The sequence below is a fragment of the Coregonus lavaretus genome (genome assembly GCF_964263955.1).
Source record: "Coregonus lavaretus genome assembly, chromosome: 3".
NCBI classification, from domain to species: domain Eukaryota; kingdom Metazoa; phylum Chordata; class Actinopteri; order Salmoniformes; family Salmonidae; genus Coregonus; species Coregonus lavaretus.
Genome location: NC_139990.1, coordinates 55,718,911 through 55,733,735, shown reverse-complemented (window position 1 = coordinate 55,733,735; position 14,825 = coordinate 55,718,911). Strand labels below are relative to the sequence as shown.

The following is a 14,825-nucleotide window of genomic DNA, read 5'->3' as shown; positions in this document are numbered from 1 at the left end:
TGTATCATACTATCCAGGTCTGTGCCCAAACAGTTTGAGCTTCTACTTCTAAAAATCCACCTTTCCAGAAATAAGTCTCTCACTGTTGCCGCTTGCTACAGACCCCCCTCAGCCCCCAGCTGTGCCCTGGACACCATATGTGAATTGATTGCCCCCCATTTATCCTCAGAGTTCGTACTGCTTGGTGACCTAAATTGGGATATGCTTAACACCCCGGCCATCCTACAATCCAAACTAGATGCCCTCAATCTCACACAAACTATCAACGAACCTACCAGGTACAACCCTAAATCCATAAACATGGGTACCCTCATAGATATCATCCTGACTAACTTACCCTCTAAATACACCTCCGCTGTCTTCAACCAGGATCTCAGCGATCACTGCCTTATTGCCTGCGTCCGTAACGGGTCCGCGGTCAAACGACCACCCCTCATCACTGTAAACGCTCCCTAAAACACTTTAGCAAGCAGGCCTTCCTAATTGACCTGGCCCAGGTATCCTGGATGGATATAGATCTCATTCCGTCAGTAGAGGATGCCTGGTTGTTCTTTAAAAGTAATTTCCTCTCAGTTAGGAACCAATATACACAAGCAGTCAGGAAAGCAAAGGCTAACTTTTTCAAACAGAAATGTGCATCCTTTAGCACTAATTCCAAAAAGTTTTGGGACACTGTAAAGTCCATGGAGAATAAGAGCACTTCCTCCCAGCTGCCCACTGAACTGAGGCTAGGAAACACTATCACCACCAATAAATCTACAATAATCGAGAATTTCAACAAGCATTTTGCTACGGCTGGCAATGCTTTCCACCTGGCTACCACTACCCCGGCCACCAACTCTGCACCCTCCGCTGCAACTTGCCCATGCCCCCCCCCCGCTTCTCCTTCACACAAATTCAGACAACTGATGTTCTGAAAGAGCTGCAAAATCTGGACCCCTACAAATCAGCTGGGCTAGACAATCTGGACCCTTTCTTTCTAAAACTAGCTGCCGAAATTGTCACAACCCCTATTACTAGCCTGTTCAACCTCTCTTTCGTAACGTCTGAGATTCCCAGAGATTGGAAAGCTGCCGCGGTCATCCCCCTCTTCAAAGGGGGTGACACTCTAGATCCAAACTGTTACAGACCTATATCCATCCTGCCCTGCCTTTCGAAAGTATTTGAAAGCCAAGTTAACAAACAGATCACCGACCATTTCGAATCCCACCGTACCTTCTCCGCTATGCAATCCGGTTTCCGAGCTGGTCATGGGTGCACTTCAGCCACGCTCAAGGTCCTAAACGATATTATAACCGCGATCGATAATAGACAGTAATGTGCAGCCGTCTTCATCGACCTGGCCAAGGCTTTCGACTCTGTCAACCACCGCATTCTTATTGGCAGACTAAATAGCCTTGGTTTCTCAAATGACTGCCTCGCCTGGTTCACCAACTACTTCTCAGATAGAGTTCAATGTGTCAAATCGGAGGGCCTGTTGTCTGGACCTATGGCAGTCTCTATGGGGGTGCCACAGGGTTCAATTCTTGGGCCGACTCTTTTCTCTGTGTATATCAATGATGTCGCTCTTGCTGCTGGTGACTCTCAGATCCACCTCTACGCAGACGACACCATTTTGTATACATCTGGCCCTTCATTGGACACTGTGTTAACAAACCTCCAAACGAGCTTCAATGCCATACAACACTCCCTCAGTAGCCTCCAACTGCTCTTAAACACTAGTAAAACTAAATGCATGCTCTTCAATCGAACGCTGCTGGCACCCGCCCACCCGACTAGAATCACTACTCTCGACGGGTCTGACCTAGAGTATGTGGACAACTACAAATACCTAGGTGTCTGGTAAACTCTCCTTCCAGACTCACATTAAGAATCTCCAATCCAAAGTTAAATCTAGAATCGGCTTCCTATTTCGCAACAAAGCCTCCTTCACTCATGCTGCCAAACATACCCTCGTAAAACTGACTATCCTACCGATCCTCGACTTCGGCGATGTCATTTACAAAATAGCCTCTAACACTCTACTCAGCAAATTGGATGTAGTCTATCACAGTGCCATCCGTTTTGTCTCCAAAGCCCCATACACTACCCACCACTGTGACCTGTACGCTCTTGTTGGCTGGTCCTCACTACATGTTCGTCGTCAAATCCACTGGCTCCAGGCCATCTATAAATCAGGCAAATACCCGCCTTATCTTAGCTCATTGGTCACCATAGCAGCACCCACCCGTAGTCTGCGCTCCAGCAGGTAGATCTCACTGGTCATCCCCAAAGCCAACACCTCCTTTGGCCGCCATTCCTTCCAGTTCTCTGCTGCCAATGACTGGAACGAATTGCAAAAATCTCTGAAGCTGGAGACTCTTATCTCCCTTATCTCCCTCACTAACTTTAAGCATCAGTTGTCAGAGCACCTTACCGATCACTGCACCTGTACACAGCCCATCTGAAATTAGCCCACCCAACTACCTCATCCCTATATTGTTATTTATTTTGCTATTTTGCACCCCAGTATCTCTATTTGCACATCATCTCTTGCACATCTATCATTCCAGTGTTAATACTAATTGTAATTATTTTGCACTATAGCCTATTTATTGCCTTACCTCCATAACTTGCTACATTTGCACACACTGTATATATATTTTCTGTTGTATTTTTTGACTCTATGTATTTTTACCCCATATGTAACTCTGTGTTGTTGTTTTTATCGCACTGCTTTGCTTTATCTTGGCCAGGTCGCAGTTGTAAATGAGAACTTGTTCTCAACTGGCTTACCTGGTTAAAGGTGAAAAAATAATAATAAATGACCCAGCAATTAGTGATGCAGGCAAGCAGGCTGGGAGGCAGTCAGAGAAGGCTCCATGTTAGTATCGTGTTCTCACATTCCTCCTTTATATTCTGTTCACACCTTCCCTCTCTCCCCTTCAGCTGTAGTCTGGTCAAATCCACTGCACAAGTTCTATCACCTCCATTTTGTTTCTTGAGAAAAACAGAGTAGACAAGCCTCACGCCTGTCTCTTCAAGGCCGCTGTGGTCTTCAAAAGAAAATGTTGGCGGGTTCTGTTATTGTGCCTGTGTGTGTATTATTGTCTAAAGTACCACCACCCCTCCTCTTTTGGTCTCAGAGTACGCAAGTGGGCTGACAAATAGAATTCTTTGTCGAGTGGACCAATCAATACTGGACTTGTGTTCTGGATGCCTCAAGATGTCAAATGGCTCTCAATTAAGAGCTGAACTGTGGAGGAATTCAACAGGCGCAGGCTGCTGGCAACATGGTGGTGACTCTTATTCAAGCCCAGCACAGACAAATGGCCACTGTGTTCGTACAGGCCTATAGGATTCACCTCTGCATCTGACTCAACCTCAATCTGCCTGTTCTACTGCAAAGTGTCACACAACACCAGGTGAAAATTAACCACATGCCTGCTTACCAACACCCCATGATCAGGTCCCAAACACTGAAAAGAGTAGGCCCATGTTTTTCTGCAGTTTTTGTGATTGTGTCATTCAAGCAAAGGCGTGAGCATGAGCCATGTTATATTTAGGGCAGGCACAATTACTGAATAATGTTTTAACCAATGGTTATGGATGAAGACGTCATGAAAATAAAATCATAACCATTAAAAATATATATATACTGTATATATTTATATTTTTTGATGTGTGGAAAGAACAGCTGACTGAAAACGGGAGAGAGGAATTTGTGCGGTTGTGTCCGTTTCTGCTGTATCATTGACTCTACAACTTGATTAAACTTTGTTGCTCCTTTCTGAAACAAGCAAGATGCTGTAGCAATCTAATCTTCGGTTGCCTAGGCAATGCCCCCCTCCCTGCAGCAGCACATGCAATCAGGAGCGGAGAAGAAAATGTGCGCCGTAATTTTCTTTTTGATATTACGGTGACCGCGGTCATTTGGCTGACCAATAACCGCCATCCAAAATTCCATGACATGACCGTCACATCCCTAGGTATATTGACCATCATACCAGTAATATTTCATAGCAAGGTATTAAAAATTCATGGGGTAATAAAGCTCAATAATTCAATAATGACTACTTTGTTTCAAACATCCACCATGGTAGTTGTCTGTTCCAAGTCTGTCTAGACAATCAGTCAAGTGCTATGGGGCTACTCCTCTGTTGGGGTGCAGCCGCCCACCCCTCCACTCACCCAGAGGGGCACTGGTCCACAGCTACAGCACCAACCTAATTACTGGGGAGAAACAGGGTGCCTGTAGTAAGTAGGTCATTCGCCACCAGGGGCATACAGATACCCACCCAGGCAGAAAATGTCCCAGACAATGGGATAAAAAAAACAGGGTGCCTGTAGTAACTAGGTCATTCGCCACCAGGGGCATACAGATACCCACCCAGGCAGAACATGTCCCAGACAATGGGATAAAAATAAAGTGGGTGCAGTGTGGGAGCGTCTCAATATGGAAGCGTTTATGAGCGGGTTGGCCTTTTACTACGGTATTCATTAAAATGCTGGCATCAAGAAACAAAGCAAAAATCAGCGTGTGGCTGTGTTGAGGGATGAGGCAGATGGAGACCATTCCTGTAAGCAGAGGTGAGCCTGGGAGCCATTTTGAGGAAGTGCTGTGTCATACCACCACGTCCATTTCCTGTGCTGCACACAGGAAGAATGACACACAACCAGGCAAATATGATGCAAGAGGCTGGCTGAGTAATTGTAGGTAATAATATATAGATATTTACAATGTAATAATAACAATAAATATAGTATAATTTCCATGACCAGTGTTGTCATTTGCATAGAGAGAGAGAGAGAGAGAGAGAGAGAGAGAGAGAGAGAGAGAGAAAGAGCACACACACACCGTAACCTCCATTGACCTCTACAAGCTGTCTTAACAGGAGAGAGAGAGAATGAAAACGTGCTGCCTCACACACTCACCCTCTCACTGGCACTTTCTACATTCCCAGGCATGTCTTGTATTGATTGTAGCTCAGTAGTTTTCCACTGGTGAGACCTGAGCCATGAGGGGCAGGCCCTGAGACTAGAGACTGAACACAGTTCAGTATTCACCATTCAACCTGCTCACTGACTGCCACGCCCCTTTGCAAAATAAACTGCATTAAGTCTCACGCAGCCCTACATCTAGAATATTATTTTCAGTAAATCAATGTATCAAACCGTATCTGTATTTATGAAACATGTAACGTGATTACATAAAAAAATTAACTTATGGTCAAAAGCATGTTTTTGGGAGAAACGCACAATGACATCCATGTCATAATTTACTGATGTCATCTTTAGGGCAGTGATAGCTATCTCTAACCCCAGCATCAAGAGAGGACTCTCAGTCAGCACATATCAAAAGAAAAAGTCAAGCCTAGTCGAGCCAGGAGGTGTGGTTAACTATTAACCCAGGCAGTTACACAGCTAGTGATGGGCTGCATGTTGCATCAGCATCAGCAGTGCTTATCAAGTTCTCACCACTATACAAGTCGGATCTGCACAAAACTTGACCTACATAAGGCAGGTAAAGAACAATGAATGTTCCCTTTCACAGATAAAACTGATTCAACAGCCTTACACTGTAATAATACAGGTATAAAGAACACACAGATAGGATTCTTCACACACATGTACTGTAAATAATGGTGGGGGAAATATCTCCATGGTAACCTCAAGGTGATGGTAAGTGCATACCAAAAAAAGGAAAGCGCATTGAGCAGGTCAGAAAGAGGGAGTAGAGAGTTTGAGGGAACCACCTCTTTTTACACAGCAAGAGACTGGCCGCGTTCGACATTGCAGCACACTTTATAGGAAAGTCGAGACTGGCTGATTAACTTGCATCATAAATAACTATTCAATATTATTTGTAGATCAGTCAGTCTCAATTTTCCCATGATACATCATGGTTTCGAAGCTCTCGAACACGGCCATTGAGTCAGAGAGAATCTCTCAGCTGCAGGCACATTCAGGCCTAAAACAGGAAAATAGGACTAGGCCCTATTTATAATCACACGACCAAACCAGTACATCAGCTCGTTTACATTAGGCCTATGCATGTGCAATCAATGCCCTTAGCAGTTCATCTTCCAGAAGGATACTTGACACAGTGTGCATGCATATAAGCAGGCCAAACTAGATAAATGAGCAGTTTACTAATGATGAGGATGATGATATGCATTACATATTGGTCACTGAATACATTTTAACTTTAAAATCACTTCATTTTGAAATATATAATTATTTCACCTATTCTAACATGTCATTTTTCTGTCCTTGTAGATGAGGAATCATTTTATATCCAGAATCTGATAATAAGTGGTTTATGCTCGAGCCAGCTAATGCAGCAGGGAATCAGTCAATCTTTATGGCATCTCCTGGACAATAGACCGGGTCTGTAAAATGACCTTACAGTATGATACGACCTTCACCATCGCAGTGATGAAAAAGGCCCATCATCTGGAGATGGCTGCCTCTCCATCCTCCATAGTGACACCGAGCCGGAACCTGTTGTTCCTGTCTTTGCAAACGGTTGACATCTTGATTAAAGTATACACACAAGTATATTTTAGCAGCTAATACAATTAGCTACAATTCGGACAGAGTAACCTAATCGGTACACATTGATGCGACACACCACACCATGGCTTCCCCCTTCAGAGAGAGAGAGAGCATCACTGGAATCATACAATTAATCTCCAATCATCATTAATCTCATCCCCCAAAATGAAAACTCTCAATTATAATTCAACATCCACTTCCTTAAAAAAGTGGGCTCGGCTTAATTTGGCTACATTTATTTGTTTCGATTTTTCATCATTGCGACGGTAACGTTCTAGAATGCTATGACGCAATCAAAAGAATTCATCATGAGTATGTGCTGAGACACGTAGCTAGCTAGAGCAACATTTCTGGGATTTCCTGTCCAGTCATCCATGCCAGAACTCTTGATTTACACCGACCATTTGATACAACTATTTAGGTTCAGATGTTGGGAAAAGGATTAACTGGTTATTCATGGCATGAAGACATAATCTAAATGTTGCATGAAGCCACAATATTCGTTCTCAACAGTCTTCCGCAAAATGCACCGTCGTTCGAGCTACTGTGTCACGTAACCTCTGCACATTTTGCCTTCTAATGAATGAATAATGAATTATCTTGTTGTTCTCAGCTAAATGCTCAACTCGTGTTTTAATAAACAAGATGTGTATGTGCTATGCATTAGTTAGCAAACTACACGTCATATTTTCAGAAATTATGTTGTACAGAAACGCGAATTATTACACAAGGCCATGGGCGCATCCTTTCCCCGCCTCCATCATTTATTTCCTGGCTTTGTAATGTTAAAGAGAAAGGAGAGGCTCAGAAGTAGCTACTGCTACACTATTACAACGGCATTCTTAAACACAAAGAAGACACATATAGAGCGATAAGTATTACAATTATTGCTGTACATTAACTCCTTTGTCGTTCATGCCTACCTTGAGGGGAGATGCTGCAGCGTCTGTGCAAGCTGAGCGTACAGACTTCCGAATTTATAGCAGACAGTGACACGTGCATTGGGCTAATCGCCCTGGAAACATGACGTCACACGATCTTCTGCTGGGGCACGGCTGCTATGGAAACCATAGAGCAACTGGGGGGTGGTTGCCAACCCAAGGGCGGAAGGGGAGGATACAACAAGCTGATGATGCCCTATACATCCAACCAAGCATCAATAGAGTATTTAGAAATATAATCAAAATAGGCTACAATTTTTTTTTTATGGACAGAAATCGAAATGAGTATTTTATATTATTTTCACACACAGAACCATAACCATTATAACGGATCAATAATGGCAAAGTCGTTAATTTGCATAATTTTATGGAAAAATCTGAGAGTACTGCATTTATCAATGAACGCTCTAAAATTCCATATGCTGCAGCACGTGACTATCTGGGCTAGTGTTCTGCAGAGCGTCGGGCTGCTGGGCTACGTGAGATATGATGCGTACTTCTGTGGAAACCCCATGGACGAAAAGCGTATGAGACCACATTGTGGTGAATCATCATCCATCCATTGTACTTACACACGATCTCAATGTAATAGCGAATTTAACTAATCTAGTTTCTCAGTGTAAAATAATATCTCTGGGGAAAAAACATTGAAAATATATAATTATTTTATGGAAAGGGGGATACCTAGTCAGTTGCACAACTGAATGCATTCAACCGAAATGTATCTTCCGCATTTAACCCAACCGCTCTGAATCAGAGAGGTGCGAGTTCTGCCTTAATCGTCATCAACGTCATCGGCGCCCGGGGAACAGATATTGTTGGGGGTTAACTGCCTTGCTCAAGGGCAGAACGGCAGATTTGTCCACCTTGCCGGCCCGGGGATTCGAACCTGCGACTTTTCGGTTACTGGCCCAAAGCTCTTAACCGCTATGGTGGTATGCTACCAAAATCAAATCAAATCAAATGTTATTTGCCACATGTGCCGAATACAACAGGTGTAGACATTACCGTGAAATGCTTACTTACAGCCCTTAACCAACAATGCATTTATTTCTTAATAAAATAAGTAAAATAAAACAACAACAACAAAAAAGTGTTGAGAAAAAAAGAGCGGAAGTAAAATAAAATAACAGTAGGGAGGCTATATACAGGGGGGTACCGGTGCAGAGTCAATTTGCGGGGGCACCGGATAGTTGAGGTAGTTGAGTTAATATGTACATGTGGGTAGAGTTAAAGTGACTATGCATAAATAATTAACAGAGTAGTAGCAGGGTAAAAAGATGGGGTGGGGGTGCAAATAGTCTGGGTAGCCATGATTAGCTGTTCAGGAGTCTTATGGCTTGGGGGTAGAAACTGTTGAGAAGCCTTTTGGACATAGACTTGGCGCTCCGGTACCGCTTGCCGTGCGGTAGCAGAGAGAACAGTCTATGACTAGGGTGGCTGGAGTCTTTGACAATTTTGAGGGCCTTCCTCTGACACCGCCTGGTATAGAGGTCCTGGATGGCAGGAAGCTTGGCCCCAGTGATGTACTGGGACATACACACTACCCTCTGTAGTGCCTTGCGGTCGGAGGCCGAGCAGTTGCCATACCAGGCGGTGATGCAACCAGTCAGGATGCTCTCGATGGTGCAGCTGTATAACTTTTTGAGGATCTGAGGACCCATGCCAAATCTTTTCAGTCTCCTGAGGGGGAATAGGCTTTGTCGTGCCCTCTTCATGACTGTCTTGGTGTGTTTGGACCATGATAGTTCGTTGGTGATGTGGACACCAAGGAACTTGAAGCTCTCAACCTGTTCCACTACAGCCCCTGTCGATGAGAATGGGGGCGTTCTCAGTCCTCTTTTTTTTTTCCTGTAGTCCACAATCATCTCCTTTGTCTTGGTCACGTTGAGGGAGAGGTTGTTATCCTGGCACCACACGGCCAGGTCTCTGACCTCCTCCCTATAGGCTGTCTCATCGTTGTCGGTGATCAGGCCTACCACTGTTGTGTCGTCGGCAAACTTAATGATGGTGTTGGAGTCATGCCTGGCTATGCAGTCATGAGTGAACAGGGAGTACATGAGGGGACTGAGCACGCACCCCTGAGGTGCCCCAGTGTAGAGGATCAGCGTGCTAGATGTGTTGTTACCTACCCTTACCACCTGGGGGCGGCCCGTCAGGAAGTCCAGGATCCAGTTGCAGAGGGAGGCATTTAGTCCCAGGATCCTTAGCTTAGTGATGAGCTTTGAGGGCACTATGGTGTTGAACGCTGAGCTGTAGTCAATGAATAGCATTCTCACGTAGGTGTTCCCCTTGTCCAGGTGGGAAAGGGCAGTGTGGAGTGCAATAGAGATTACATCATCTGTGGATCTGTTGGGGCAGTATGCAAATTGGAGTGGGTCTAGGGTTTCTGGGATAATGGTGTTGATGTGAGCCATGACCAGCCTTTCAAAGCACTTCATGGCTACAGACGTCAGTGCTACGGGTCGGTAGTCATTTAGGCAGGTTATCTTAGTGTCCTTGGGCACGGGGACTATGGTGGTCTGTTTGAAACATGTTGGTATTACAGACTCAGTCAGGGACAGGCTGAAAATGTCAGTGAAGACACTTGCCAGTTGGTCAGCGCATGCTCAGAGTACACGTCCTGGTAAGCCGTCTGGCCCTGCGGCCTTGTGAATGTTGACCTGTTTAAAGGTCTTACTCACATCGGCTACGGAGAGCGTGATCACATAGTCATCCGGAACAGCTGGTGCTCTCATGCATGCTTCAGTGTTGCTTGCCTCGAAGCGAGCATAGAAGTGGTTTAGCTCGTCTGGTAGGCTTGTGTCACTGGGCAGCTCGCGGCTGTGCTTCCCTTTTGTAATATTCATATGTGTCAGCATACTGAATTGTAATTGGATTCATTATACTGTCATATCATACTGTGCTATGATTGGTTAAGACCACCCAGGTGGTGAGGGCATTCTAAAGATGATCATGGCCAGAGACACATGGACATGCCAGTTACAGCTAGTTAATAAAGAGCTACGTTTATAAATATCCTGTCATCCTGCATTTTATTATTTTGTACAAAGCATACAAAACAAGACATGGTGTCAGAGTAAAAGGACTGAAATATGGATTTTGCTGGAGTTCCTTCACCTCGAATGGATTGGGGGTCTACAAATCTACCCGATGCATGGCGTAAGTTCAAACAGCATGTGGAGCTGATGTTCACGGGTCCTCTGAAGGAAAGAGGAGAAGAGGAAAAGTGCAGCTACCTGCTCCTCTGGATCGGTGAAAAAGGGAGAGACATTTACAACACATGGACACTTACCGAGGCTGAATCAAAGGTACTGAAAACATACTACGATCGTTTTGAAGCATATGTTGTGCCAAAGACCAATAAAATTTTCGCTAGGTACAAATTCCATGAGAAAGTACAAGGCGCTAGCGAATCGTTTGAACAGTTTGTCACTGAGCTGCGTCTGCTTGTGAAAGACTGTGATTATGCAAACAAGGATGAGATGGTCAGGGACCGTATTGTATTTGGAATACACTCACCGCGAGTGAGAGAGAAACTTTTGAATGTTGGATCAGAGTTAACGCTGGACAAAGCTATCGACATAGCCAGATCTCACGAGCTAGCACAGGTTCAGATGAAAACCATTTCAGGCGGCAGCACGAGCGCATCACGTGAACAAGCAGTGCACGCAGTCAGGCAGACATCAAAGCACACCTCCAGTGCCCAGAGAGCATGTTTCAGAACGGAGACAGACAGAACTCCAAAACAGAGCGACACAGACTCCAAACGCCCCAAAACATGTGGATATTGTGGATACAAAGTGCATGGCGAACAGGGGAATTGCCCAGCTAAAGGCAAACAGTGTACTAAATGTGGAAAATGGAATCACTTTGCAAAAGTGTGCAGAGTTTACCGTGGAAAAACAGTACATACAGTGAGTGAAGATGAAATGTCAATCAAAGAGTCAAATGCTGATGAACTGTTTATTGATTCAGTGACACAGAAAAGTCAGATATCAGAGACAGAGCAAGCCTTTGCTGACATTGAGATAGGAAGACAAGGCACAGAGCTAAAATTCAAACTAGACACTGGTGCACAAGTAAACATTATTCCTCTGAGTAAGTACAGAAGCTTGACATCTGAGTGTGAGCTACAGCCCACCACGCGCAGACTGACTGGTTATGGTGGTGAACAGCTCCCAGTAAAAGGCACATGCACTCTCAAATGCAAATACAAGGAAAGGGACATGATGTTGGACTTTTACGTTGTTGACACTCGAGCACCTGCAGTGCTAGGTCTTAAAGCATGTTTAGACATGGACCTTATCAAGCTAGTTTTATCAGTGACAGCACCAGTAGAGATAAAGAATGTCATGGAGGAGTTTGCTGATGTTTTTACAGGAATATGACTATTCCCAGGAGAATGTACCATTCACCTTGACCCAGACGCAACCCCTGTGGTCTACCCACCGAGAAAGATTCCACTTGCTCTCCGCGCCCGTCTGAAGAAAGAGTTGGAGAGCATGGAGCAATCTGACATCGTCACCAAGGTTACAGAACCGACGGATTGGGTCAACGCGTTAGTGGTGGTGGAGAAACCACGCACAGGCAAGCTCAGAGTATGTCTCGACCCAAGAGACTTAAACAAGGCTATCAAACGCCCCCATTACCCCTTACCGACGCTAGATGGCATCACACACAAGCTAGCGGGCGCACGCTACTTCAGTGTCATGGACGCCAGATCAGGCTACTGGGCTATCAAGCTCACAGAAGAGTCATCTAAGCTCACAACGTTCAACACACCGTTTGGACGCTACAGGTTCCGTCGCCTGCCTTTTGGGATTATCTCAGCCCAAGACGAGTTTCAGCGAAAGATCGACGAGGTGTACGAAGGCCTCGACGGAGTCGTGGCAATTGTGGACGACATCCGTGTCTATGGTCGAACCAAAGAGGAACACCACAGAAACCTCAACGCGATGCTGCAAAGGTCCCGCGAGAGAGGAGTCCGGCTCAACCCCGAGAAGAGCACAGTCGGCGCTACAGAGGTCAGCTACTTTGGACATCTTCTCACAGCGAATGGAATCAAGCCAGATCCGCAGAAGATCTCAGCCATAAAGGAAATGGAGCCACCAAAGAACCGCGCAGAGCTGGAAACAGTGCTTGGCATGGTCAACTACTTAGCCAAGTTCGCACCCAGCCTCTCCAATGCTAATGCACCCCTGCGTCAGCTGCTAAAGCAGTCCAGTGAGTTCCTCTGGGACAACCAACACGACATCGCTTTCCAGAAAGTGAAAGACTTGATCACGAGAGAACCAGGACCAATCCTTGCCTACTACGACCCCAACAAAGAGCTCAGACTCCAGGTGGACGCGTCAAAGTATGGACTAGGCTACGCTTCCAAATCTCTCACAGACTGTGAAATCAACTACGCTCAAATCGAAAAGGAGCTGTACGCCATTCTGTTCGGATGTAAGCGTTTCCATCAGTATGTCTATGGACGACAAGTCATTGTGGAATCAGACCACAAGCCCCTCGAGTCAATCATGAGGAAACCGTTAGCCGCAGCCCCGCCAAGGCTACAGAGAATGATCCTTCAACTACAAAAATACGACTTCACAATCACTCACCGTCCAGGCAAAGACATCCCTGTCGCAGACACACTCTCCAGGAAGTTTCTTACCTACAAGGACAGCAGCCTCAGTGAAGGCATGGACATGCAGGTGCACACTGTGTACAGCAACTTACCAGTTAGTGACACAAAACTGAAGGAGATCCGAGCAGAAACAGAAAAAGACACACAACTCACACAGCTGAGGAAAGTCATACAGTCAGGATGGCCTGAGGAGAGGAGAAAATGCCCTCAGAGCGTCTCAGAGTTCTGGAACCATCGTGACGAACTATCACAGATCAACTGAATAATTTTCAAAGGAGAGAAAATCATCATTCCTACCAGTCTCAGAGAAGAGATTTTGACAAAGATCCATGCTGGACACATGGGCATGGAAAAGTGCAAACAGAGAGCACGGGACATTTTGTTTTGGCCCGGAATGTGCAAACAAATAGAGGACATGGTTGGTAAATGCCCCACCTGTCTTGAATGACGCCCCTCAAACACCAAAGAGCCAATGTTACCTCACCGTATCCCAGACCGACCCTGGCAGGTCGTGGCAACAGATCTGTTCACGTGGAACAACGAGGACTACATTATAACAGTGGACTACTACAGCAGATACTTCGAACTCGACAAGCTTCACAGCACCACATCTGCAGCTGTGATACACAAGCTGAAAGCAGCCTTTGCCAGGCATGGCATTGTAGAGACTTTAATATCTGACAATGGGCCCTGTTACAAATCAAATGAGTTTGAATCCTTCACAAAAGCATGGGAGTTCACACACGTCACCACAAGCCCACATTACCCTCAAAGTAATGGCCTTGCTGAAAAATCTGTGCAGATCGCTAAATCACTCATGGACAAAGCAAAAGCAGACAAGAGAGACCCCTACCTTGGTCTCCTTGAATACCGCAACACTCCAGTTGACAACTTCAAATCACCAGCCCAGCTGTTGATGAGCCGCAGACTTCGCTCAATCCTTCCCAGCACCAACCAGCAGCTGCAACCTGAGGTCGTCAGCTACAAGGAAGTGCATGCAAAACGTGCACAGAGACAACAACAGCAAAAGCGATACTACGACAGGTCAGCCAGACCACTGCCACCACTGAACGATGGAGAGTCAGTTAGAATCCAGGAGCACGGCTACTGGAAGCCAGCAGTCGTCATCCAACCAGCTGACACTGAACGTTCATATCTCGTTCGCACCGCAGAAGGAGCGGTGTACCGCCGCAATCGTCGTCACCTACTGAACACAAAAGAACAACACACTGACGAGATGAACTGTTCCCCTGAAAGAGAACGGGGTGGACTAAACACAGACACAACACAACATACACCATACTTACCTGCAACACCACAATAACTGTTGACTGACACAGAAGCATGCTCAGCTTCATATCACACAAGGTCAGGAAGAGAGGTCAAGCCTAGAGCTGTCCTAGACCTGTGAAATGTCAAAGGGTGTAGGCGGATCGCTGCCCTAAAAGAGTTCCAGACTGTAAACTTGTTATTGAAAGTTAACTTGAAATGCTTTGGTATGGTATTTGTTTGATATGTTGAGATGTCATTGCTACAGTGAAAAGCTGAGTTGCTGAGAAATATTTGTTCTAAAAGTAACAGTATGCTGAATCATTGTTTGTCTGTTATGTTGATGCAGTTGGTGCAGTTTAAATGGTTACTTACCTCGAGTTCAAACTACAGAGCATATATTCAAAAGAAACGCTTTATTGTTCTACATATTTTTTCTTTTT

At 45.3% G+C, this 14,825-nt stretch overlaps 1 protein-coding gene across 2 annotated transcripts in view; it reads right to left on the bottom strand.

The window, feature by feature from the left end:
• Positions 1–10,817, bottom strand: part of LOC311116365 (glyceraldehyde-3-phosphate dehydrogenase) — a 28,778-nt gene extending 17,961 nt beyond the window's left edge. The window contains exon 1 of one of the 2 annotated variants that reach the window (XM_084157406.1): positions 10,774–10,817. In XM_084157406.1, the coding sequence (XP_084013532.1) occupies positions 10,774–10,802 (29 nt within the window). In that variant the 5' untranslated portion in view covers positions 10,803–10,817. Of the gene's footprint in view, positions 1–7,460; positions 7,641–10,773 lie in introns of those variants that run through there. The other variant, XM_084157407.1, reaches the window with a different exon arrangement.
• Positions 10,818–14,825: the final 4,008 nt, after the last annotated feature.